Source organism: Pan troglodytes, chromosome 10 (genome assembly GCF_028858775.2).
Source record: "Pan troglodytes isolate AG18354 chromosome 10, NHGRI_mPanTro3-v2.0_pri, whole genome shotgun sequence".
Classification (NCBI taxonomy): Eukaryota; Metazoa; Chordata; class Mammalia; order Primates; family Hominidae; genus Pan; species Pan troglodytes.
In genome coordinates this window covers 112,934,671-112,961,002 of record NC_072408.2, presented here as the reverse complement: position 1 = coordinate 112,961,002, position 26,332 = coordinate 112,934,671, and the positions used below count along the sequence as shown (strand labels likewise).

Below are 26,332 nucleotides of genomic sequence, written 5' to 3'. Positions count from 1 at the left end.
GACAGGAATTTATCACCTTTCAGTTTCTTTTTTTTTTGATAACAGAAACTTCCAACGAATCCCTGCTGTTTTATTCCCCAGGAAGAAGCTATCTTATTTTTCAGTACAGGGTTTAGAACAGAGAAAACAAGGCAAATGGGACTGCTGCCAGCTGTCCACGTGCTCCATCCCATTCACACGTGCAGGAGGAAGGGAAGAAGGAATGTGCAAGGAACGGAAGCCTGACATCTCCAAAAGGAATCAAGAATGTCAGTGTCGGAGGGTGTCATCAGTCATCTGCTCCATCGGTTACCCACTGAGGTGGCTCCCCAGACTGATATTCTTCCCAACAGGCTCAGTGGGCCCTCTCAACCATCAAATGCATGAGATAAATTACAACTAAAACTCCATCTGAGCTATTTCTGTTGACCCTTGTAAATATCCACTGATTCTATTTATACTTCTGTTTCCTGATGTCACCTGTCAACCTCCATAGAAAGGCCTTCTCTTATATCCTTTTATATACAGAATAGAATACCAGTGGGCAGGTGGCAAAAAAACAAAACAAACAAACAAACAAACAAACCCAAAAAAACAGTCTACATTTATTGGGTGCTACTACTCGTATCTTGCTGATCTTGTGCTTTTTTTTTTTAATTAACTCATCCAATCCTCAACAACAAAAAACCCTTTGAGACAGGTATTACTAATGCCCCCATCTTAAAGCTGAGAAAACTGAGAAACAAAGAGGAAGTTGACCAAGAAAACATAGATAGAAAGTGGGACAGTCAGCATTTGTACTTGGGTTTTTCTGATTCTGGAGTCTCTGCCCTTAGTCATCATTCTTATTGTTTCTCTAGCCACTTAGCAGGGGGAAGAAACATAGCTTTCTGTTGGATTTGTGAGTAAGCTTTAGTTTTATTTTAGTTATCTAGTCTGCACTCAAGTAGCCTGGGTTCTCCCAAGAAGTTTGATGGCTGGAGGTCAGTTGAATGCTATCAACTGTACTTACTACTCGTAGACTGGAAGCTGCATGAAGATGAGATCAGACCTGTCTTGCCCTAGCACATTCTCAGCCCCAGGTGCCTGACATGTATGGGAAAATACTGTGGAATGAATAAATTTGTTTCTTCCTGTTTTATGACTGTTGAATACTACTCTTATTTAATCTCTGACACAAGCAATGCAGGAAAAATAAAAGAAAAACTCAAGACCCTAAATAATCTGGTATCTCCTTGAATAAACAGAGAGAAAATAAAAATGTCATTTTGGGTTTCAACTATTCAGGTACTTGTTATAATCTTCCATTTTGCTTTTTCTATGTGAATACAGATTTGGTGTAAACCGTATGTATTAGTTAGGGTAGTACTAGCTGTCATGACATAAACCCTCAAATTGCATGGGCTTAACACAATACAGTTAAGTTTATTATTCACTGATGCACCAGTCCAATGTCCTGGTCAGAGAGTGACTTTATTTCTTAAGGTGAAGTAGTGGCCCAAGTTTCTTTTATCTTATGGCTTCACCATTCACTTAGGGCCTCCAAGTCCTCTGTTTCCAGCTAGGCAATGCGGAGAAGGCATACCCACTTTTTAAACACCCTGGATTGGAAGCAAAAAACATCACTTTTGCTCATGTTCCATTAGAGAGACCTAGTCTCATGGCTGCACTTGGATGTATGGGAGGCTGGGCAACATGTCCCTGGCTGAGCAGCCGTCTGTCAGCTCTATGGATGAAGCAGCATGAATTTTTGGTTGCAATTATCTTCCTTCCACTACAGTGAAGACTAAGCACTTATTTAGCTTGCTATTTAATGTAAATTGTCCACCAGACCACATGTTTAAGTTAGAAACATCACAGTCTTACGTAACTTTTCAAAACTTCATCTAGCAAAGTGGAAGAACAGTTATCAGCCAAAGCACAGGCATTAATTGACATGAGCTCGGGATAGGGGTTGGAGCAAAGCCTTAGAGTCGGAGGCTCGCGTTCAAATCCTGACTTCAGTTACTGTTTGATCACAGGCAACTTAGCCTCTTTGAGACTCAGATTTCTCAGTAGCGAAATGGGCAACATAACACCCACCTTGCAGTTTTACGATGATTAGCAGGGCGATATGCATATGTAGGGGTCCTAGGTAGTAAATAAATAATGTAGTAGGTAGTAAATAAATAATGACTGCTACTACAATGTTTTCTGAACAAATGTTTCTTTTTTTTCTTTTATTTTTAACTGACACATCATTGTACATATTTATGGGGCACAGTGTGATATTTCGATACATGCATACAACGTGTAATGATCAAATCAGGGTTATTCACATAGCAAATATATCATTTTGTTGTGTTGGGAACATTCAAAATCTGCTCTTCTAGCTATCTGAATATATACAATAAATTATTAATATAGACAATATATTGTATATTGTATATAATTTATATACAATAAATTATAAACATACAATAAATAAATATATACAATAAATGAATGAATATATACAATATAATATTCTACTGTATGTTATTAAATACACAATATAAATTACTAATTTATTGTATCCTCCCCATTAAATTATTAATTATAGTCACCCTGCAGTGCTATCAAACATGAGCACTTATTTGTCTTATCTAGCTGTAATTTTGTGCTCGCTAACCAACCTTTGGCTATCCCTGTCCCCTCCCCCAACCTCTAGTAACCACAATTCTACTCTCTACTTCAATGAGATTAACTTTTTTAGCTTCCACATATGAGTGAGAACATGTGGTATTTGTCTTGCTGTGCCTGGCTTATTTCACTCAACATAATGTCCTCCAAGCTCATCTATGCTGCCTGAATGACAGGATTCCTGAACAATGATTTCTTGAGAAAGTGAACATACCTTCTTTCTTTTAAATTGTTTTGAAAATAGAAAGTGCAGTGAAGGACCAGTAATGAGCCTTATGTAAATAAAAGATGTAGGATAGTGTGGATGTCACACTTTCAAGTGCCAATGTTACTACATCTGTCCTGTATCCAAGAACAAAACCAGAAATCAGAGTCTAACCAAGCAGTATGATTAAACTGCTTAAAATTGCCCCAGGCCAGGCACGGTGGCTCATTCCTGTAATCCCAGCACTTTGGGAGGCCTAGGCAGGTGGGTCACCTGTGGTCAGGAGTTTGAGACCAGCCTGACCGACATGGTGAAACCTCGTCTCTACTAAAAATACAAAAAAATTAGCTGGGCGTGGTGGCACATGCCTGTAATTCCAGCTACTTGGGAGGCTGAGGCAGGGGAATTGCTTGAACTAGGGAGGTGGAGGTTGCAGTGAGCCAAGATCGTGCCATTGCACTCCAGCCTGGGTGACAAGAGTGAAATTCCATCTCAAAAAAAAAAAAGGCTCCAAATTCTAGTAGGAGCTATGGAAGATGAAAAGCATCGTATTAATATCCACGATTTATTGAGTGGATATAGTCTAGCCCTTAATCCTCATACCAACCCTGTGGGATGTGTTATTGGTGTAATTGCTAATACCACATACATTGTTACTGTCAGGCCTCTGAGCCCAAGCCAAGCCATCGCATCCCCTGTGACTTGCACGTATACGCCCAGATGGCCTGAAGTAACTGAAGAATCACAAAAGAAGTGAAAATGCCCTGCCCTGCCTTAACTGATGACATTCCACCACAAAAGAAGTGAAAATGGCCGGCCCTTGCTTTAAGTGATGACATTACCTTGTGAAAGTCCTTTTCCTGGCTCTTCCTGGCTCAGAAAGCTCCCCCACTGAGCACCTCACGACCCCCACTCCTGCCCGCCAGAGAACAACCCCCCTTTCTTTGACTGTAATTTTCCTTTACCTACCCAAATCTTATAAAACGGCCCCACCCCTATCTCCCTTTGCTGACTCTTTTTGGACTCAGCCCGCCTGCACCCAGGTGATTAAAAGCTTTATTGCTCACACAAAGCCTGTTTGGTGGTCTCTTCACACAGACGCACATGAGAGTTACCATCGCCACTTTGCAGATTAGAGAACTGAGGCATAGAGGGGGAAAACAATTATCCAAGATGATCATAAGAGGTGGAACAGGGATTTGAACCTAGTCACTCTGCCTCTAGATCTGAAGCTCTTAATCAAGGAGCCTGGGCTCTTGTTGGAGAAAATGCTTTATCGATGTGAAAACATTCACACACAATGCCTGATAGCATTGTGCTGAAGTGTGGTTCCAATTATAAACGTGGTAGGAATTCAGTCTGGAGAGGAACTCCCAGTGCCTGGGCACGACTGTGTGCTAGGCATTGTACTGGGTGTTTTTCATCCTTCCCATTTAAGGAGACGGAGCATGGCATATATGGAAGGAGAAGGGGGAGCTTTGGAACTGGACAGGTAGGGTTTAAATCCTGGTCCTGCCATTTACAAACTGTGTAACCTCTGGGAAATTACTTAACCTTTCTGATACGGTTTCTTCAATTGAAAATAGGGATTGTAAACAGCTACTTTACAGAGGAGGGTTTACTGTCATAAAACAGTACCAGCCTATGGTAGATGATGCTATTGATTCAATAGATACTGATGAAGTCCCACATATCTGGGAGTAACACTATCAGCCAGAATAAGCCAGGTTATGCTGCTTTAACAAATCCCACTGACTTAAGTGAAGTTTAGTATTTGCTGACACTACTTTTCCAATGCAGATTGGCTGAGATTTTCTGCCATCTTTACACAGAGACTCAGGCTGGCTTGGGGAGGCTCCAACTTTGTACCACCATGATTGTCAAGATAGGAAAAAGAAGACACGGGGATTTGCTCACTGGATCCTAAAGGTTCCAGGTGAAAGCAACACAGTCACTTCTGCTCTCATTCCATTGGCCTAAGCAAGTCCTATGGGCTCATCTAACTTCAAGAGGATGGGGTAGTGGATTTCTACCACATCGCAGGGGAGGGAAAGAAGTAGAAAATATTTTAAAATACTACTGTAGACACAATGTATTTATCTCTACAATAGATCTGCTAATCCATATCTTAAAGAGAAAACCGAAGCTCTGAGAGGTTATGTCATTTGACCAAGGCCACACAGCCAATCCTCTGGGAAGCCAGGACTCAACCTGCATGCCACTCATCCTGACTGTTGGATCTATAGGCACAACGTCCACAAACTTTGGATAGAAGCAGAACAGTTACAGGATGGGGGGCAGGGAGGCCCTGCAAATGCGGTGGACAGAATAGGAATTGAATAGGCATGATGCGCCTTTGTGTTTGTGTTCTGTGATTGCTCCTGGGGAAGGGAAGAAGGGGCAGGGGAGTTTGTGTGAAATATCAGTAGAAGAAAAGTTTGGACAGGTAAGAATATCACGCGTCAGAGTACAGCAGAGACACGTGTGGAGGATGAGGGCAGTGTTTCAGGCCATTACTCTGGCAGCAGTGAGGAGGCTCCCGGGGAGGGTTGGGGAGAGCGGGCTGTTGCAGGAGTCCGGGGTAAGGTGACCAGGGGCAGACAGCAATGAAGGCGGCGGGAATGTAGAGGAAGGGCTGGACCTGAGAGCTGCAGAGGAGGCCCCAGTGAGGTCCACTGGTGGAAAAGAACCGCCATGCGATCTGCAGAACACCAAACCTTCTTCAGCCTTCACTCTTCCCACCCCAGTCTGGTACATTGCACCACTTGTTAAAAAAAAAAAATTTCCCTAAGATCTCTTTTTCTCTAGCCTTCTTCCTTATTTTTCATGGTCTCTTCTTAGAACGGCGGCAGCCACGCCGCGGTGGGAGGCCCTTCCTGCCTGACCCTTACCGTGCGGGGTACCGTTCCTGTCACCATCGCCAGGATCTGGCCCTTCCAGTGAAAGGAAATCTCCCAAGGCCTAAAGAGGCAAGAGGCCTGCAAATCGCCTCCTGCTCAGCAAACGGGTTGCTCAGCAGGCCCGGGGTCCTGGTCCACCCCAGGTCCCTGGTTTGCCCACCTCCGATGGCGGCCTTCGCTGGCAGGGTGGGCGCCTCTGGGGAGCCAGCTCCGTCCCGGCGCCTTTAGAGCCCCATCTCTTCCACGTCCCTGGCCTTCCTCCCCTTCCAGGCGGCTGTCCCCGCCGGGGTCCAGATGGTGTCGGAGGGCCGGCGGTTCGACGGCGGGCCCGGGGTTCAGCCTCCCGGCCTCCCTCCGTCCCTGACTCTCCTTTCTTCGGAGAGGGCGCGGGGGCCGGGACCAAAGCGCCGCTCTTGGGGTTCTCCTGGACTCGGAGTTGCCCCAGGCGGGCGCAGCTCTGCCCCGCGGGGTGCCAGCCTCGGCGGGCAAGGTCCGTGAGTCACCGCCTGTAACCGAACACCAGGCCTCCCTGCCCCCTCCCCCAGCTCCGGCCGCCAGGCCGCGGCGACACCTACAAGAAAATGAAGGGGCGCCCAGGCCCGCGGCGGCCCCGGCCGTATCGCGAGCAGGTCCCGGCGGCCCCCGGCTCGCGGCGCTCTTTCTTCCCCGGCCCCGGGGCTCGGCCAGCCGCAACCGCCGCCCCGGCGCCAGCAGGAATCCAGGCCGAGCGACCGGCCCCGGAGCCCGAGGCGGCGGAGGGCCCGCGGTAGCTGCGACTGGCGAGCCCGAGAGCGCCCGGGGAGGGGGCGCCCAGCTTGGAATTTCCCGGTCCCTTCCGGCCCAGCGAGGACAAAGCACTCCTGGCCGCCGCCGCCGCCGCCGTGGCCTACGCCGCGCCGCACAAAGGGCGAGTCGCGACACGCTCCCATCCCCCTCCCAGCTCACGGCGGCCCCGGCCCCGGGTGGCTGCAGGGAGGTGGGGGAAGCCCTGGCTGCACCGCCCCTCGCTCCCCCTCCCCTGGGGCCGCGCGAGCGCCGCCCCCGCCCCGTCTGCGCGTCCTCCCGGGGAGGGGTTGGGGGGCGCGGCGCCCCACATAACACTCCCCCTCCTGCGCTGCGAGCCACCCTCTCCCCTCCCTCCTGCAAACACCACCGCCTCCCCTGCCACCGCCGCCACCTCGCCCGACGCTCCACAGCTCGCCGCGGCCGGGGGGCGGTGCGCGGACCGTGCGCGCCGCGGGCGCCAGATGTGCAGTCCCCGCCGCCGCCAGTGACCGAGCCGCAGTCCGAGCGGTATCGGGCCGTCTCCCTGATGCTGCGGGGGCGACCTTGAGCGTACAGCGGCTTCCCTCGGTGGGGACCCCGACACCCCAGCGCTGTGCCCGGTCTTGCCCTCTGTAGCCCGGCTCGCCCCGCGCTTGGACATGGAAGGGGCCGCCGCGCCTGTGGCGGGGGACCGCCCCGACTTGGGGCTGGGGGCGCCGGGCTCTCCCCGAGAGGCGGTGGCGGGGGCGACAGCAGCCCTGGAGCCCAGGAAGCCGCACGGGGTGAAGCGGCATCACCACAAGCACAACTTGAAGCACCGCTACGAGCTGCAGGAGACCCTGGGCAAAGGCACCTACGGCAAAGTCAAGCGGGCCACCGAGAGGTTTTCTGGCCGAGTGGTGAGTGGGGCAATCCTGGAGGGTGCGGGGGGCGCTGGGTGGACGCGGCCGGGGACTGAGGGCGTGCGAGGCGGGGGTCTGTGCGCCCTGGGGGTCTCTTGACAGAGAGGGGGCTCATTGGGAAGCCCCGAGACAGACTCCTCACTCTTTCTCCAGCACCCCGTGACTCAGGCGTGTCTCTGTCCTGAAACACTTGTTACATCCTGTCTGCACATATTTTATTTTATTTTTTGGTTTGTTTTTAAAAATTTAATCCTAGCAGCAAAGGAATGTTTTAGATTTGCAAACACTTTGCAGCGTTGGGACGGCCGGGGTCTCTCTCCCTCGCAGGCACACATTTAGACCATGCCCCGAAACGCCTTATTTCCACAACTCTCCAAAGAACCGCATTCCCAGCTAGGAGCTAGCCCCTCAAGTCCGGTGTTTTGTAGGTGTCCCTACCCCCTTCCACCCATCTGCCCGCAGCTCCTTGCTCTGCATCCTCCCACTCAGACTCTGCATCGCCCTGATACTGCTGTGACTGCAAGGGAGGGCGACTCTTGCCTGTTTTTGAGACAAGGTTAGGGAGCAAAAATAAAGACTACTGCAAGCCTGAGGATTCTAACAGTTTGCATCATGGCTTTGGGAGGACCGAAATGTCCAGGGCATGGGTAGCTACAGAGATAGCTGTGCTTAGTTGCAGCAGGCTCAGTTGTGTTTCAGCTCCTGGTTGCAGGGCTACCAAACCGCTGAAGGGGTCTGGCCCCGCTGCTCTTGTGACAGCTGACACCCTGCCAGGGTCCTGGCACCATTTGCACAGCTCCAAGGAGTGCTTTGAGTGCCTTGGGGTCTGTCTGCCTTGTCCCAGCCTTGGTTTGTTGTTATTTTCACTTCTGCAGAACAGGCCCTTGAAATCCACACTGCTTGTGGCTAGAGAGTTGGGTTCAAAGTGACTGACTCTTGCAGAAAGATTTTGTGTGGTGTGTGGCAGAAAATTAACATGGTTCTTTGATTTGAAGCAGATCAGATGTATTCTAATCGATTTAGGGCCAAAGTCAGAAACTGATTATGGGACTCCTTGTGTGCACTTTTGGGGGTGTTTTGGAGGCTCAGGTTTGCTTATAAACAACAAATGACTGCAGGGAAAAAGGAAAATGAGCTGTCAAATAAAATAGCAGCTTAGTATTGACATGTTTCTTTTGCATTTCGGCAGGAACAGTTCTGTGAAAAAAAATGGGGGTGCCAGTCAGCAAAGTTCAGTCCCCAAATTCTCAAATATCTGGATACCCGGATAACGCCCTCCCAACCCATTTCTCAGATTTGATGTTTGGGTCTATATAACTTCGTCCCATAACGTTATTTTAAAAAAATCTGTTATCAATTAATTGGAAATTTGAGATGGCGTACATTTCTTTTTAAAGCTGGCTCTGTAATAAATTCTACAGCAAGCAAGTAGTTGAGAATTCACTCTGGGCAGGTGCCATTTTCGTAGGATGAAATTGTTAAAGGGGAGGGTTGTAAGGGTGGCCTCTGATGAAGGCAATTTCAGGTTTGTGGAAGAAGAGGCTGGGAAACGTGCACTTCATTCATGCTTTTCTTCTGCGGTGATATTCCCCAGGCTGGATGTTGAATAAGCAAAAACTAAGCTTAGATCCCTGCTCATGTTGTCTTAATAGCTGCTGAAGAATCGCACTGGGAAGGTGGGAAGCAGAATAATGAAAAACAGACGCAGTTCGAGCTGCAGGTTGAGAATGTGAGGCTATGAGGGGTTGTTGAAGTGGTAAGGGTTTGTCTAGGGTCTGTGAAGGGACCCCAAAGTCTAAATGCTGGGGCACTACCTCAGACCTTTCTAACGAACGAACCCTTGTCTTATGGCAGACGCCTTTCTGAGCGTCAGTGGGACTTCCTGTCAGGCGTTCTTGAGCTGTCTGATCCACAGACTAGGTTAGAGTGAAAGGGATTTGCATCAGTAGGCAGGAGTCCGCTTTTCTCTTTTGGGGGATGTCTTTCTCTGTATTTGCAGAAACTGAACATTCCGTCAGGATTTAGTCAAGCGGCCACGAGGGGGCGCCCTGAGAACGAGAGAGGCTTCTTTACCAGCCGCAAATCTGAAGTCCCGCTGTGTTATTGTTCAGCCCTAGTTCATTTTCCCACTGTGCTATTAATTTCAGCTAAATCTCTTGTTTTACCCCAAAATTATGTAAAGATTTTAAATCTGGCAGCAGACCCACGCCCAGAAACTGACAGTCTCTAAAATGCTTCGTTTATTCATGGGGCTGTTTTCTCCTTGATAGCTGAGCTTACAGAATGTTAGCCAGATCCCTGGGTAAAAACCTTGCATAAAACAGATGGGAAAACTGAGGTTTGGGGAAGGAAAGTCCTCCTTGGCCCCCCGTCCTCCCCCTGCTGAGCACACTGCTCACAGATGGTGTTAAGAACTTAAGTGAGAAACAGGAATTGTCAAGTGGAAAATTTCCTGTGACTGGCTGAACAGAAAATAACACCAAACAAACAAAAAATTGGTCAACGAGTTGTTCTTGCCCATACAGTGCCTGGTGACTCAGAACCTGTTAAGAGCAGTAAGACATTTTCATCTAAAATATGAACTTGGAGTTTTCTTCTGGTACCAGCGATGTGCTAAACATTCAGAACATGCTTTGAAGGTGCAGTTGAGGAGAACTGAAAGGGCACTATCTTAATTTAGCCTTTTGATCTTTGGGTAGAATTTTGAAGTGATGTTTTATTTTCATTTGCACCAGTGCCTTTTACATCATCTCTCAAGAGGAGCAGTGGTTCTAACGTGTTTTACTAATGTGAGTGGCCCAAGACAGGTGCCGAGTATGGGGTTGTATGAAATGCTGTGAAATCAACATCCCTGTTGAAAGCAGGGGTTCTTCTCAGAGAGGAGAGAAGTTTCTAAAAAATGAGGATATGGTGGTTTTTAATTGCATACCTGGAAGGACCTTCTGAATAAAACAAAACACAACACAGCATCATTTTCTATGTGCCGCGAAAGGCAGTTCTGAAGAGAAGTGCAGAATGAGATGCTTGGAGTCAGCTGGTGTGACCCTGTGTGTTGTCCAGGCACTCTCCTGCAGTCTTGCAGCCTCTGCTAAAGCATGTCCATGAGACCAGGACTCAGAGTGGCTTGTTCCAGAGATGAACAAGCTCAAAAATGAGGCACTCTTGCAGAAAGGCAAAGAGCCCTGGCTTACATTCAAATCCTTGATCTGTCCCCTACTAGCTTTGTGTCTTTTGGCAAGCTATGTGACTTTTTGAAACCTCAGCTTCTTCATCGGTAAAATGAGCTACTAAGAGTACCAACTTCATAGACTTGTGAGAACTGAATACAGTGATCTATATAAAACCTCAAAAGGGGACATTAATCAATTTAGTTCCTCCTTTTAGCAGATTTTTTTTCTCATCTCATTTTAGGATTTCATTAGATTTTAAGACCATCAGAGAGACAATGCATTGTATCTTGCAGAGAGAGATAGAAGAAATAATCAACTTTTCAGAGTAATAAAATAAATACCAAATTAATTAGGGAGGTGTGTCCATAGGAAGATGAGATAATTAGCCAGATTCAGATAGGATCTGAACGCATTTCTCAAGTCTTGAATTTGGGCCTTGTTTATTGCACAACTTTTGTTTCGGTACAGTTTTGGGCAGGCCTATTGGGTGAGCCTCTGTGTCATAATTCGGCATGCATTTTCTTTGAGCTAAGCTCCCTGGACCTACAGGCCACACAAAGCATTGCCAAAAAACCCAAAACCAAAGCCACACAATTTTATGTCCTGTGATCACCTCGATGTCAAGGGGCCAAGTTCAACTTCCTCACTGTACCAGGTTATCTCTAGTAAGCAGTAGGTGGTGTGGTGTGAGCTGGAGGCAGGGTCCCTGGGGGGCAGTCTGGGATGGGAGTGGCAGGACTGGTGGGCAGTGTGTGCCCCTCCCCCACAGTCTGCCCTGGTGCCCCTGGCCACTAGAGCATTAGCTTGGGTGATGGGGCATCCTCACCTAGCAAGCCAAGTGTTTTGACCAAAAATGGGTGTTTTAAGCACCCAAAGGTATTCATAGCCTCCTGCTGGAAAACTGCAAATCAGGGAGGCAAATTAGCAAACTGGCCTGCCAAGCCAGGAGGTGTGTTGACGTCACATGCACGGTGGCAGAAGTGCCATGTTGCAGCTAAGGCCCAAATATAGTTTTAGAGTGTAAGGGACCATGGCAAACATGTGGTTCAAACTTCTCATCTTCGAGGTGGGACCAGTAAGGCGCAGAAGTGTTAAGTGACTTTGTTGAGGTTGCACAGCTCTTGAATGACGGAGCTGGATCTTAGAAACCCGATTCTTGGTTTGGTATTTTTCCATCACTCATTTAATAAATCTTTACTAGAGAAAGACATGGGCCTCACTCTTAAAGAACTTATAATCTAGTAGCAAAGGTGAAATGTACTTGCAAACTAATTCTGTTCAGTTCGATGAAGATTTATTGCCATCTGCCATGTGCTACTCACCATGTTAAATGCTGAGACATAGAAATGAGTAAGACCCAGGGAGCTTCCAGCCTGGTGAAAGAGAAGGCGGAAGTAGTTACTAGGCATGAGTAACTCTTCCATAGAGGATTTGATTGTTTCAGGTGATTTTCAAGTTGGACAACAGTTCATTGAAGCTTAGCTCATGAAAGTGAATTTGATCCTGGACAGAATCATATTTCTACTGCTACCATTATTTACTACCAGCTGATATTTTTGAGAGCTTGTGGTGCATCCCACTGTGCTAAGTGCTTTAGAGACATTTTCCCTCACTTAACCTTCACAGCAACCCTGTGAGGTGTAAAATAGTGAGACCCATTTTACAGATGGGGAAAATGACACATAGGGAGGTTAGGTAACTTGCCAAGGGTCAGACAGCTGGATGGTGTCTGACCAGTTTCCAAAAGAGTTTGTTTGGAAACCCAGTGCTGCTAGAGGAATTGAGAACCTTCCTTAATGTTGCACAGCTGGTGACCTCTGGATTTGGTGTGGTTCTTTGCTAATGGTGCCAGAAGAGCAGCCATGGGGTGATCGCCCACCCTTCCGGAAGGGGATCTAGAGGAGGGGCCAGGGCATACTGTGGGATTAGAAAGTGTTCTCCAGCTAATGGGAGGACAAGTGCTGTTGAAAATGACCCTTGATTTGGGTTTCAGAGGATTGGAATGTGGGGCATTCCAAGGCATTCATTCACTTGTGTTTGGGGGAAGGTGAATATTCCAGGTGGCTTGGAATGCAGGGTTTGTGCTGGGACACAATGGGAGGGCAGGATTGGTAAGGTAAGATGGGGGTAATAATAATAATTGATGCTAATGCAAATAATAGCAACTAATACTTCTTGAGTGCTTATAACATGCTAGGTGCATGTTAACTGATTTAATCCTTATAACAATTCTGCTATCATCCCATTTTCTAGATGAAGAACCTGAGTCACAGAGAGGTTAACTAGCTTGCTCAAGGTCACAGGCAGCAGCAGAGCCAGGTTTGGACCCAGGCAATGTGAATGCAGAGACCTTGACCTTAACTCTTCCTCTAGAGGGGTCTGAGTTGGGTTCTGATCACAGTGGGGCGTTGAGCCCGTCAGTTTGGTGTGCTGGCTTGGAGCAGGGAGTTTTTGCAAGAGTTGAGGTTGGGAAGATAAGAATCAGAGCCAAGTTAGGGAGAAGAGATGTGCCTGCTTCTGGTGAGCCATCTGTTTGTTGGTCTGTTTGTTGGACCTCGAGGAGTTTGTTGTAATGAATCAGGTCAGGGAGCTCTTCACCTGGACACATACAGAGTCCTTTGCTTCCCAAGCAGCCTCAGACCCTGGAGTCCCTAGGGGGCTTTGAGGGGTAAGCTGGTTCACTTCCCTGCCTGCAGACAAAAATGCCCCCACACCATGCCAGTATGTGTTGATCTTGCTTCCTCCTGGGAAGCAGCAGGAGATAAGGGTTTGAGTCAAGGTATCTTGTCTGTCGCTGTGTCCTGTGTGTCTTGAATCCATCCTGCATAGATACTTATTGTCAATGCCTCACGTGGTGCCAAGCACATAGTAGGTCCTCAACAGAGGCTTGTAGGATGGAACTGAAGTGAATACATTGAGCGAGAGAATATCTTGGGAAGTGTGGAAGTTGTACGTTATCTTTCCTGACCTCAAGGAACTTCAGATTTGTAGGGAAGGAAAGACAACGGTTGGAAATGAATGGCAGGTTACAGAGCAATGTCTGAAAAGACAGGCAGACCCTTTTCTGCACGAATTCCCCTTCTGTTACGTTTGCACATGCATTTGTTAGGGAGAGACGTATATCCAGGGTTTGTCAGGTTTCTGGCTGTGGCTTCCTGTCCTCAGTGGCTCCAGAGTCAGACAGCAGAAGTCTCATTTGTCTTTCCCACATGAAAGTCCTGGAGCATCTGTAAGTTATGATTTGTGAAGTATCTGCTTTAAAGCAGAATGCATTTATCATCGTGCTGGCCCAGACGACATTGTAGAGCGCAGGAATGAGAGGATCCCAGGCCTCAGAGTAGGAGGGGCTGGGCCGGATGACCCACCGTGAATGGAGTCTGGCTGAATTGATAAAATTCCCTGGAAACAGCCCAGGAGCAGCCAGATGTTGGCTTTACAGCGAAACTCTTTGGTAAACTTTTAACTGCATGTGAAAACCAGGGCTGGGCATTTCCACTTCTAGGTTTACCCAGGAGAAATGCAAACATATGTCCACACAGAAACTTCTACACAAATGTCTATAGAGCATTATTATTAGTAAGAGCCCCAAAGTGGAAGGAACTGATGAATGGATAAATAAAAGGTGGCACATCCATTTCATTTGTGGGATATTACTTATGATCTATTCCATAATTTTATTTATGGAATATTTTTGGACTGTTATTCAACAGTAAAAAGAAATGAGGTACTTAATACATGTGACAGCATGGATGAACCTTGAAAACATTATGTTCAGTGAAAGAAGCCAGACACAAAAGACCACAGATTGTATGATTCCATTTGTATGTAACGTCCACAAGAGACAAATCCATAGAGACAGCGTAGATGAGTGGGCCTGCGGCTGGGGTTGGGAGTGAATGGGGAGTAGCTGCTAATGGGTGTGGAGTTTTCTGGGGGGTGCTGAAAATGTTCTAAAATTGTGATGATGGTTGCACCACTCCGAATATACTAAAAACCCCTGAATTGTGCACTTTAAATGGGTGAATTATATGATATGTGAATTACATCTCAATAAAGCTGGTAATAACTTAAAAAGGGGGGGGGGCTCAGGGTGGAGAGTGGGAAAGGGGTGGAAGCCTGTATCTCTCAGGCCTCTAAGATTCCAACCTCTGGTTCCACAGAAATCTCACACTCATTTTGTGAGAGAAGCGAAGACAATATCCTGCCAACCATGGTCAACATAGAGAGCCCCAGGGCCAGGCTGCCTGTGTCTGTATGCCAGCCCACCCCTTGAGAGCTGTGTGACCTTGGGCTAGTGACTAATTTTTAACCTCTGGGTTCTTTGCTAGGGCTCACAATAGTTCTTCTTTTATGGATTGTTGAGAGGAAGCACCGAGGTGACATAGCTAAGCCTTTTGCCTGGTGCCTGGCACACAGTAGGTGCACAATAGATGCAGCCAGGGCGATTGCTACTCTACAAGGCACCTTTGTGCAAATTAAAAAAAGGCCTCCTCTAGGTGTATATATATGAAAAGGCTTCTGTCCTGGCCAGAAGCAGCCCCTCTCCTACTAGCGGCTCTGTGAGAACGACGCGGGCTGGGGCCCATTCACCTGCCCATCGGCTGGTGCCTTGTGCATGTATGATCTGCACATCCCTGCTTGGCAGCCCTGGTGGTAGCTTGCTTTCTTCTTCCTCTTAGCTACCACTTGTCAATACTCTGTGGCTGAAGCTTCCCCATAAGAAAGACCTAACATCCCCACATTGGGGCTCAACACACCTGCTCTTCTTTTCAATCTAGCAATAAACCAGATAGATGTATTTAATGTGTGCTTAACAATGTGTCCAGCACCATAGGGACTTTCAGAGGAGGATATTACAAGTCCTGCCATTGAGATACCTAGAATTTAGTTGGGGCTATTAGATTCAGACATCTGGAATAATCTGAGAACAGTGCAATAATCTGAGTATAGAAATGAGGTGTCGAGGCTGGGCACGGTGGTTCACGCCTGCAGTCCCAGGACTTGGGGAGGCCGAAGTGGGTGGGTCACTGGAGGTTGGGAGTTTGAGACCAGCCTGGCCAACATGGTGAAACCCCGTCTCTACTAAAAGTACAAAACTTAGCCAGGCGTGGTGGCTCATGCCTGTAATCCCAGCTACTCGGGAGGCTGAGGCAGGAGAATTGCTTGAACCTGTGAGGCGGAGGTTGCAGTGAGTGAGGATCGCGCCACTGCACTCCAGTCTGGGTGATGGAGGCAGACTCCGTCTCAAAGAGAGAGAGAGAAAAAAAAAAGAAATGAGGTGTGGAGGAAGAAATCCCAGCTGTCGAATCAGACAGACTTGGGTTCAAATTCTGTCCTGCTACCCAGGAGCTAGATAGTCCCAGGCAAGCTGCTCATTTTCTCTGGCTTCTGTTTACTCATCTGGAAAATGCAGCTATGAAATATCCTACCAAGTGCAAAATATCCTACCAAGTGAGATTGCCATCAGAAATAGGATTTGGAAGCTTCCAGCACAGAGCCTGGTGCATAGTAGGCTCTTGAAAACTAGAGGTAATATTACTGTTTCAGGGAGAAGTACTAGGGTGGAGTACCCAGTGACCTTCTTATCTTGGCTCATGGCTCTCCATGCTTAAAATCCTCCCATGGTTGCATGGGACCCAAAGTCTAAATTTACCATGTCCTTCAAGGCTCATGCATGGGTCTTCAGACCACCACTTCCTTACTTCTTTGTTTCAGCCCTGTGTCTCGTGTCCTTGTGAGCACATGCAGAGTGTGTGTTGGACTATTTGTAGGCTCCATTCTTCCTTGTCTATTAGAAAGGCAGCAGGGCTGCTGTCTGTCTCACTCGTCACTGCAGCCCAGCCTGTAGCCCAGTGCTAGGCATCTAGTGGGTGCTCAGTAAGAATGAATGAATGATTGAATGAACAATTGCGGGAAGAAGCACCAGCAATCCTGAGAAGGGAGAGGTCTGTGAAGGCGGGAGTCAGCAGGGAAGGCCCTGGGGCTCCATCCTCCTCCTTCTCTGGGTCACGCCTCCCCTTAGCATTGTATGCACAGCATTGCCAGGTGCTTCTCAGTGACAGCAGCTGGAGAGGCGGCTCAAGCCCATCCCAAACCCATTTCCCACCCTTGGAGGCTGCTCCAGGCGGGTAGTTTTTCAGAGCTCAGCAGCCTCCGCAGGCTGCTCTCACACTGGCCTGGCTTCGTTCAGAGAGTCCAGCCCTCCATCTGAGAAGCCCAGGTAATCAGCTCTGCAGAGTGTGCAAGGTTTAGATGCAAAATGCATCTGCAAGGTTTTCAAAACATTTTTTTCTGGGTTGTAAATCAAGTACTTTAAGTATTGCAAACCGGCTGGGGTGCGGAGTTAATGTATGTCTTGAAAAAACACCATCATGATTTGCCTTTTAAATTTGAGAAAAGAATTCCACTTCCCTTACTTTTATTAGAGATATGGAGATCTCCAGGGGGAAGGCGCTAAGTGGAGGCTGTGGTAGGTGTTAGCTCCTTCCCTGGAAGGGCGGGGAATGGTGAGTGGCTTAGGGCTCAACTTTCGTCTATTTGGCTGAAGGGCAATTTCCCTGTTTAAAAAAGGTAGCAGCTGCTTCTCTTAGTTATCTCCAGCAGGACCCCATTCACTTTTGTCTGTGTCAGGCTCACGGGCCACAAAGGTGCTTGATTGCAGCAGGTTCAAACGAAGCCTTGCTGGCTGCTGCCATTTCACTATGAACTGGGCTCAGCTCACGAGTGGTTCACCCCAACTGCCAGAGGTCACTCATGTCCCAGTCTTCTACAGGATCATGGAAGGGAAGTGGACCGTCCAATCTATACATCAAAAAGAGAAGCGGGAGTGGTGGCTCATTCCTGTAAATCCCAGCACTTTGAGAGGCCGAGGTGGGTGGATTATTTGAGGTTAGGAGTTTGAGACCAGCCTGAACAACATGGCAAAACCCTGTCTCTACTAAAAATACAAAATTGGCTGGGCACAGTGGCGCACACCAGTAATCCCAACTACTCAGTAGGCTGAGGCAGGAGAATCACTTGAACCTGAACCCGGGAGGCGGAGGTTGCAGTGAGACAAGATTGCACAATTGCACTCCAGCCTAGGCAACAGAACGAGTCTCTCTGTCAAAAAAAAAAAAAAAAAAAAAAGAAAAGAGAGAATTTGGAGCTAGGCTTCCTGGGTTTGAAAGAACATGAACCTCCAATGTAACCTTGAGATAATCAACTGTGACTCGGTTTCTTCGTCTGTGAAATGGGAGTTGCAGTGTTAACAAATTGTATGTCGAGTTCTTAGAAAATTGTGTCGCCCACAGTGAATGGTCCATAAATCTAAGTTTTGGAAGGAGGCCTCTTTGGAAAGGCAGGATGGGGTCTTGGTCCTGTCTGTCCCTGCAGCAGCCTGGGCACGGGGCATTGCACACAGTAGGTGCTGCTGTGTCGAGCACACTTGCTTCACTTGTAAATCGAGGGCCTGAGACAAAAATATCCTTAAGGGTCCCTTCCAGCTCGTAGGAAGAGAATCCTAGGATTCCCTGAAAGGCTGCATTTCCTATTGCTTGTTTTTTGGCAGAAGGACTCCTTGCTGGGGAAAGCAGGAAGTATCTTCAATTCTCATACACACTTTGCAAGTGTACGGAGAGTCTCCCTGTGTAGACTGTCAGCCTATGTTTAGGGAGGTCTGCTCGCCTTCCCTGCTCTCTCGTTCTGTGGGATGCAAATACATTCTATTCAGCTCAAGGCAGCCAAGGCTTTCTTAAATACGTGTATGAGGTGGCTTCTGAACTAGACTCTATGTGAGACAGAAAATGTTCACCCCTGCTGGGTGTGGTTGCTTCTGCCTGTAATCCTACACTTTGGGAGGCAGGGGGGTCGCTTGAGGCCAGGAGCTCTAGATCAGCCTGGTCAATACAGTCAGACTCCCTCATCTCTACAAAAAAATTGAAAAGTTAGCTGGGCATAGTGGCCTGCATCTGTAGTCCTGGCTACTTGGGGGGCCAAGATGGGAGGATTGCTTGAGCCCAGGAGTTGGAGGCCACAGTGATCTACGATCACACCACTGCACTCCAGCCTGGGCAACAGAGCAAGAACTTGTCTCAAATAAAAGAAAATAAAAAGAAAATGCTCATCCTCAAAGAACCTCTCAGTTTTCTCATCTGTAAAATGGGTTGGTAATAGAACTTAACTCCTAGGTTGTCACAAGGACTCATGGACCACACACACTCTGAGAACAGTGCCTGACATGAAGCCACTTGTCAAGCAGTGTTATTTGTTATTATTTGTGATTCAGAGGAGGGTAAGTTCATGTTCTGCTGGGCAGCTCAGAGGAATCTTTGCTCATTCCTTAGATGCTTAGACTTTAAAGGGGCTTTGCTTTTGGTCCCAGTGAGGCCAGAGGCTCCTGGCTGCCTCTGCTCTCAGGATCTCCCTGTGGACACCACTTATTCTTCCCAAGGCTTTAGCAGTGATTGGGCACATTGAGCACCCAGGAGAGCTTGGCTTCTTGATCCTGGATGACAGGTAGGCTAGAGGCAAGATTCCAGGGATGAGGAAAAGACTTAAGAGAGCCCTGTCCCCAGGGGAAGGGATGTTTTTGCAGTCTCACTTAGAGGGAAGAATTGACTCATATGTTTACTACTATTTCATCCTTGAAGATGAACAAATAAAGCTAACCTTTACTGAGCACTTTGCCAGGCTCTGTGCTGAGTAATTTGCCTGTGTCATCTCACTGAATTCTTAGAACCATTCTATGAGATAGATGCTGTCACCTGACTTTGCCCAGAGGTAACTGAGGCCCAGGGCCCCACTGTTTGTAACTTGGGGATGATGGCAGGAAGACAACCCATGTCTGTCTGAGCTTGAAATTATGAGCTTAGACTGCTTCCCAAGAAAGAGTAGAAATATCTCTGTCATTTTTTCTTGTGGCAGGTGTTCCCTTCTGCCTCTCCCAGGTAGCTGGTTTAAAAATATTTATTCAAATAGCACTGTGCTAGGCACTGGGGGAGGCAACAGGGAGTAAGATATTGCCCCATTGAGTTCACCCACCTCTTGATTCTAGAATGTGCATCTAACCCTGACATTTGAAGATCCTCAGTCTTTGTGGTCCACATTTATCCCTCCTTGCTGGTCCTTTTAAGGAGACTGATTTCTTGTTGTATTTATTTTTCTTCTTTAATCTCTCAGAATTTTATTACTTTCTATCAAACACATCCGTTAGGCAGCCTTGGCTTTCTCAGTATCAATTAAGACAGATGCCAGCAAACCTTAGAAGCTCTCAGTGGTCCTTGAGGCAAGATAATTACCTTGTGTGATTCTTAGTAGATTTGAAAGTGAGCTCTTTCTTCCATTAGCAGAAGCCATGCAGGGAAGAGACTAATAGTCTGTTTCTCTGGTGAGCTCAAAGCCCAGCCGTGAACGTGTTTGCCTGGAAAGACAGGGCAGTGATGTGCTTGCTGCTCTGGGAAGAACCTCATTTTGCATCATCCTCATGGTTAGTGGGTATCTGCTTTTCAGGCAGGACCAAATGGAACACTGAGGGAGGAAATGAATGAGTGTGTGGGCGTGAAGCAGGTAGTAGAGATCCTGGAGAGGAGAAAAATGAAGTGGAAATCTCCACTTATTTGGTTGTGTAGGAAGGTCCAGAGCAGAGGGAGCATTTTTCCCTTAACAACCCTAATAGCAGGAATCATTGAGTGATCAGTGTGTGCCAGGCACTATTCTAACTATTTACGTGCTTTTTCGCCTTCGAACCTGTATTATTATCACATTCATTTCATAGATGAGGAGGCAGAGGCTTAGAGGAAGTCCAATGACTTGCCCAAAGTCACAGAGCCAGGATCACAGGATGTAGGGCTGGACCGTCTGACTTCAGGGTTCATGATTACAACCACTGTTGGAGCCGGACTTAAAGCACAGAGAAGTTGCCTCCGTGCTTGGGAAAATAGCAATATGAAGAACTTAATTTCATGATCCCAGTCGTTCTATGTCTTACTCATTTATATGCTCCCAGTGCCTAGTTCAGTGCCTGGCACACAGTCAGAATGCAATAAATATTTGTCAAATGGCTGTGGAGTGTTATGAGTCTGGGTATGTTGGGAGACTTGGCTGCTGGTTCCATCACTGCCACAGCTTAAGCTGTGTGACCTTGGGCAAGACATGCCCCTCCATGGCTTCAGCTAACTTATCTGTAAGATGAGCGCTCTGGGCCAGATTTTTGTTTTAAAATTTATTATCCATTCAACAGATATTTATTTATTTATTTATTTATTTATTTATTTATTTATTGAGATGGAGTCTGGCTCTGTCGCCCAGGCTGGAGTGCAGTGGCGTGATCTCGGCTCATTGCAACCTCCACCTCCCGGGTTCAAGTGATTCTCCTGCCTCAACCTCCCGAGTAGCTGGGACTACAGGTGTGCACCACCATGCCTAGCTGATTTTTGTATTTTTAGTAGAGACGGGGCACAGGCTGGTCTCAAACTCCTAACCTCAGGCGATCCACCTGCCTCAGCCTCCTGTAGTGCTGGGGTTACAGTCACGAGCCACCACACCTGGCCATTTAACAGATATTTATTGATTGCATTTTCTGTGTGAGATACCACTCTGGATGGTAGGGAGACAGCCATGGTGAGACAGATGACGTTTCTGCTCCCTTCCTTGCAGCTTACATTCCAGCCGCTTCTAGAAACTGCATTTTGTGAATCTTCATGTCTTGCCCCAAAATTGTTTCAAAGTGGCAGTTGCTGAATTCTCTTCTGTTTGCCTTCCCCTACTAAAAGGCAAGCCAGGGCAGGGGTTTTCATCAGTTTTGCCTACTGATGTACCCCAAGTGCCTAGAACAGTGCTTGGCAAGTTAATATTGCTGATGTGCATGCATGCATGAATGATTGCAATATCTCCTCTGCTAATGAGATCCCAGGACATAAAAATTCTAGGGCTGAAGCCTAAGAAAAAATTAAGGAGCAAAAATCAAATTTTCCAGGAAAAAATCCCATTTTCCAGGAAAAATACTGTCTTTATAAAGGCAAGAACAGTTAAGATTGGGATGGTTTATTATTATTCCTGCTAGTTGAGGGATTAGGGAATCAGGCAGGATTCCTTACTTTTTCATCTGGTGATGCTTTTTGCAAACCGCAGAGAAAACAAAACAAAAACAAAAACTCTTCCTTTCCCCCAACCCCCTTGCTTCAAGCAGAAAAAGCACTTGCTTCTTAAAACAGCTCATGAAGGAAAAAATTATAATGAATATTTTGCATTTCTCTGGTGGCGGCACAGTCTGAATTCCATTCAGCCCCACAGTGAGTTCTAATTTTATGAAATGTTTGGATTAGCCACCAATTTTCCGGTGGAATTTAGGAGGCTTGTACTCGTACTTACGCTTGAAGCGAAGAAATCTCATAAAATCCTTGCAGTGTCTTGGGCCCAGTGGGACGTTGTAGCCAAGGACAAAATGACCATCAGCAGAATGACGGGGAGGAAAGAGATCTCTTTGGCAGCTGTGGCCTGGCTTTGCAGATGATGGTGTGATCCTGAGCTGCAGTCTCTGGGGCTTGGCCGGGCTGCATACTATTTTCAACTGATCATGGGCTATAAAAATTCCAGCCCAAGCACAATGCCTCGTACCTGACCTTGTTCTTTCAATTCCCAGAGCCAGAGAACATTAGGGCATCTGGTAATTGGGTGAGAGGCATTTGATATAGCACATGGTGCTCTGTCTTCCCCTCCTCATAGCTCATGTTGCCTTGTGTTGTAATTTCCAGCTCACATATCTGCCTCTTTGCCTCTCGACCTGCACTGTCTAATATGGGCACATATGGCTATTAAAGTTAAAATTAATTATAATTAAATAAAACATTCAGTTCCTCGGTGGCACCAGCCACATTTCAAGTGCCCAGTAGCCCCATGTGGCTAGTGGCTATCATGGGATGTTGCAGAATAGATCATTTCCACTATCATAGAAAGTTCTGCTGGGCAGGACTAGTGCTGCTCTAGACACTAGGTTGAACGAGGACGTGGCACACACTTGGCCCCTTACCTTGCTTTATTAGCTCCATAGCACACATTATGATCTATAAAGTATTATGTCTCTGAGCAACCTCGTTCATCACATTTTTTGTATCTCCGGTGTCTAGAACAGTTCCTGGTATGCACTAAGCACCCAGTAACGATTTTCAGAATGAATGAAGTTGCCTGAATCAGCATTGCTTTGCATGAGCCTAACACATAGTGAGTCTTCAAACAAATGGAACAAATAATTCTAGAGGTGAAACCATGGAATGGATTCATCTGATATTTGTCGAGCATGGACTACAGGTTGGGTGTTATGCGAGGCTCTGGGTGTATAGTGATGAGCAAACAAACATAGATCCTCTGGGTAAGGAGCCTGTTCAATCCAGTGGCTCTTAAATTTTCAGGGATGTGGGAATCTCCTAGGTGCACCTGTTAAAATATACCATCCTTGGCACTGACCTCAGAGAGTCTGATTCTGATTCAACAGGGTTGGAGTGGGACTTAGGGACACCCGAGTATCTTCTGCATTTTAACCAAGCAACTCAAGTGAATGTGATGGGGGAAGTCCATGGTCTTTATTTTGAGAACACAGCTCTGGACAATGGGAAGCTAGTTGCTGTATTCATTTGGGGATACACCACATCATTTTCTCTCGTCTATACCTTCTCTTGTGATAAATGGAGGGCTCCTATTTGGGCCTGAAACTTGAGGTTTCTTTTCTTGTTATCCAATCATGGAGTAGTAATAATGGCAAACAATTACATAGCAGCAATTACATGCCAGGCGATAGTCTAAGCATGTCAATCACTGACCTGAATTCATCCCCATGGTAACCCTAAGAGGTGAACACCATTATCATCCCCATTTTTCAGGCGGATAAACAGGCACAGAAAACTAAGTCACTTGCCCATGTTTACACTCCTTGTAAGATCTGAAAATCCTGAACTGCTGTGATACTGCCGCTCATGGCCACTGGACTTGGGGCAGCTGCCTCCTGAATGCCCAGTGTGCCTTTTTATCCTTTTCTGCTAGTTGCTTGGAATCAAAGTTCCAGTATACTTATGAAATGCCTGTTTAGGGGATTACCACGTGTGGATGTTATGAGCACTGTTGGTCTACAGATATCCACCCCTGCCCCCAAGGAGCTTAACTGTTCAATGGGCATTCCCTTGGGCCTACTGTGCACCAGCCCTGTGTAGTACACCCAGGCATAAGACTTGCACTTGGTCTAATGGAGGAGACAGAGGCACAGGCAAAGAGTTTCTGAGAAAGTGTCGCACACAAGATAGGTTTTCTTCTAGATGAGAAAAGCAAAGCAAATCTTTAAGATTGGGTTTTCCTCACTTTTGCTACTTGTGACTCAGTTTTTACATAGTTTTGCTGTTTCACCCAATAGGGGTGTGTGCATGTGTGTGTGTTTTGTGTGTGTAGGGATCCACCAACCCGTTCTGTCAGCACTCTTGTTCATACCTGCTTTTCAGGAGGGATGTTCCTCTCCCCACACCCCCCCACCTTTTTTTTTTCCCCAAGACAGGGTCTAGCTCTGTACCCCAGGCTGGAATGTGATAGCACAATCTCGGCTCACTGTAACCCCTGCCTCCCGAGTTCAAGTGCTTCCAGTGCCTCAGCCACCCAAGTAGCTGGGATTGCAGGCACCCGCCACCATGCCCAGCTAATTTTTGTATTTTTAGTAGAGATGGGGTTTTGCCTTGTTGGCCAGGGTGGTCTTGAATGCTTGGCCTCAAGTGATCTGCTGGCCTTGGCCTCCCAAAGTGCTGGGATTACAGGTGTGGGCTACCACGCCCAGCCTCCCACCCTTTTTTAACCACTTAGAAAGACAGGAGACCCCTTAGAACTGAGAGCTGCTTCGAACTCCTAACCCACATGGGAGAACCTTGAAAAGAGAAGCGTGAAATGAGGAGGGGTTAACATTTAGAAACCACCTTGTGTGTGCCTTCTGCAAGATACACTAAGTGATGCAGTTTACATACATTATCTTGTACGGTCTTCACAGCAGCTCTGTGACGGGGAGTGATGATCGTCCTCACTTTAGGGTTAAAGAAACCGATGCTCAGACAGAATGGCTGATCTGCTCAAGAAAGCAAGAGAGCATTGGAGTTAAAAGCTCAGGTCTGCCTGACCCCGCTGTGGGTTCTTTCCACTATGTGGCTAGTTCTCAGGCCTGGCTGAGCATGAGAATCACCTGGGATCTTTTCAAAACACTGATGTCTGGACTTTACCCCAGGCTAACTAAAGGAGGCTGTCTGGGGAAGGAACTCAGGTATCAGTATTTTTAAACAGACCCATAGGTCACTGTAATGCACTGCTAGGGCTGAGAGCCACTGGCTAGAGCATGCTGACAGCAGAAGTTCAAGGGTCTGCTCTCCTGAAGGTGTCCCCATCCATGCCTGGTCAAGCTGGGACCTTGCTTACAGGAAGGTGAGCCCCCTCCTCCATCCTCACCCCTGTGGGACTGGTGTGTCCGAAGCCATTGCACTGGACCTGGGCCGAGACCTCTTGCTATCTTGCATCATAGGCTGCCTGTAAATCAGCAGCTGGCTTGTTTTCTTTTTAGGCCCCAGTTGTAGTGACCTTTGACTGTCTGTTTATTTCAGGGAAATAATTCCATCCTGCGAAATCTATTCCCTGGGGGCTACAGAAGTACATTTGGAGGGACTTCTGTTAGTGGGGTGACCTGAAATGGCTTCTCAGAAGAGGCGACAGCTGCTCCTTTTCTCCCAGCCCCCTTCTCACTTTGCCCCCGACATCGTCCTCTGAGTCTCAGATTTTGAAGTTCTCATTGTGGTGTTTGTATTTGCACATGCCTCTGCATAACGTCTGTTCATTATTATTATAATAATAAAAATGATAAGAACAGCCAGCATTTTTGGAGCAGATACTGGATGTTGGGCACAATATTGGGCATTTTCTCTATGCCATCTCACATCACTTTGCCTTTTCTTGGCAATGATGAGGGCAAATCTAAGTCTGAAATTGGACTTCTTATCCTTAGCAAAGGGCCAGTTGCAGTGGTGCTGTAAGTTTCTGGTCCTGTTGGAGGCCATGGTCTGTAGAGACTGCAATATTGGAAGTGGTAGACTTGGCTGAGATGAGGGTGGGTAGTTGGCTCATTGTGTGGACCGGTGTGGGAAAAGCAGAGAGTAGCCCAACAGCCCCTAGTGTTCAGCCTGCCATGAGCCTCAGTCAAGGGAACGGAGAACGCTGGTTAATCGGATGCTTTGGTTAAGTGGAAATACTAATAAGTTACAATAGAGAGCTCTAAATATATTTTTTTCCAGATAATTGAAGCTCACCCATTTAAGAGCCAATCCTCTTAAACATTGTAGGCGTTTCTTCAGGAAATCTTTCTCATCAGGATGCACACTTTCTTGCCTTCTTAAAACAAAGTCCCTTGAAGATAGTGAAAACTTTTTCTTGATGAGTTTGAGAAAATTCTCCTCAATGGTCCTCTGTACTGTGTTTTGGAGTTCTCATGTCTGCTATTTATAGTTTGTGTCTGTCATCTCCCTTATTAACTTTCATTCCTCTTTGTGACCTTTTTAAAAAATAAAATTCTTCTTTTCCCTTAGTGAAAATAGTGCATGCTCAATACTGAAAACTCGCCAGATACAGAAAAGTTAAAGATTAAAGGGAAAGTGAGTTGTCATTGTCTTGCTTCTGTCAGTGAGGCTGTGTCTAGCAGCTTTCTAGTTCCATTTTTCCAGCTTCCCTACAGATTTTCTGTGACTAAGCTTTCCTCGTAATTGT

The 26,332-nt window shown here is 47.0% G+C and overlaps 1 protein-coding gene across 1 annotated transcript in view; it reads left to right on the top strand.

Moving 5' to 3' along the window:
• The first annotated feature begins 6,868 nt into the window (after positions 1-6,868).
• NUAK1 (NUAK family kinase 1) overlaps positions 6,869-26,332 on the top strand; it is a 75,581-nt gene continuing 56,117 nt past the window's right edge. Inside the window, exon 1 of the mRNA XM_001161041.7 lies at positions 6,869-7,409. Coding sequence (XP_001161041.1) covers positions 7,170-7,409 — 240 coding nt within the window. The 5' untranslated portion in view covers positions 6,869-7,169. The remainder of the gene's footprint in view (positions 7,410-26,332) is intronic.